The 1036-nt window shown below is 31.3% G+C and overlaps 1 protein-coding gene across 1 annotated transcript in view; it reads right to left on the bottom strand.

Moving 5' to 3' along the window:
• Positions 1 to 677: 677 nt before the first annotated feature.
• The window catches only part of LOC107576289 (agmatinase, mitochondrial-like), a 5477-nt gene continuing 5118 nt past the window's right edge, over positions 678 to 1036 (bottom strand). Inside the window, exon 6 of the mRNA XM_016262496.1 lies at positions 678 to 685. Within this exon, the coding sequence (XP_016117982.1) occupies positions 678 to 685 (8 nt within the window). The remainder of the gene's footprint in view (positions 686 to 1036) is intronic.

The raw sequence follows: 1036 nt of genomic DNA, 5'->3' as shown, positions 1-1036 counted from the left end.
TATAAATTCACTGTAAATCACGGCTTCTTGGGGCTTATTGCTTTATTATTGTTAGCTCATGATGCCTAATGCATTAACTAATGTTAACGAACTGTTACCACATTTGAATGTTTTACTCGCAATTCCTTACCAAAAATAAAAAACATTCTAAAGCATGAAAATAAAATATTAAACTAGAATAAAATACTTTGGCTACTTTGAGACCTTTAATAAAAGTTTGTTAGAATTCAAAATTGAAAATATTTGGAAACATGTACCATTTGTAATTATTTGTAATAATTTGAACATAAACACAACCCCCCCCCCCTTCTAAATAATAGTGAAAATATGGATGGTAGATATCTTAAGTTCATTTAAACTTAATAAATACTGTAGCTTTATCAATTCAGTATCTAAAGAAAACTTTTTAGGTTTAGTCTTTTTATTTTTTTCAGTGCAACACGTGTCAAATTTTCTTAGAATCTTCCATACTTGTGGTACAGACTTTAACACAACTGGAGCAACTTTACAGCAGTACCCATAGAACATGAACTGTGCTTCAGTCCCAAGGTGTAAATAGTTACATAATATTAAAAGTATATGTAAAAATATAATATGGATTTGTGTACCTAAAATATAAGAAAGATTCCAGATGTTCTTACCAGATTGATAGTTTAAGTAAAGGGAGTAACAGCTCTTTATCGACCTGTACAAGTCACATTCAGCTAAATAGTGCAGCTATAAAACGAGCAGGTAAAGCCTTAAAGAATGACAGAGCGCCAGAGACCTTTATAGTTTCCAGTTGTGTTTTGATTAAAAATGTGTTGTGGCATGCAAAGCATACTCTCAACAGTACAAAGAGAAGAAATAATACATACTTGATCTGAAGTATTTTGTACTATGCATTTCATGTTTGCTGTAGAAAACCATTTGTCTCCTTTATGTTGTGATGTTTCATTTTGTTAGCAGGATTTAGTAGTTATGCATTTGATTAACTATTGCATATGCACAGAAAGGTGTGGGTGAGTTAAATCCACTCCTATATGAAGTCTTCCAT

Source organism: Sinocyclocheilus grahami, unplaced genomic scaffold (genome assembly GCF_001515645.1).
Source record: "Sinocyclocheilus grahami isolate Dianchi unplaced genomic scaffold, SAMN03320097.WGS_v1.1 scaffold3445.1, whole genome shotgun sequence".
NCBI lineage: Eukaryota > Metazoa > Chordata > Actinopteri > Cypriniformes > Cyprinidae > Sinocyclocheilus > Sinocyclocheilus grahami.
This window is presented reverse-complemented; position numbering and strand designations above follow the sequence as displayed.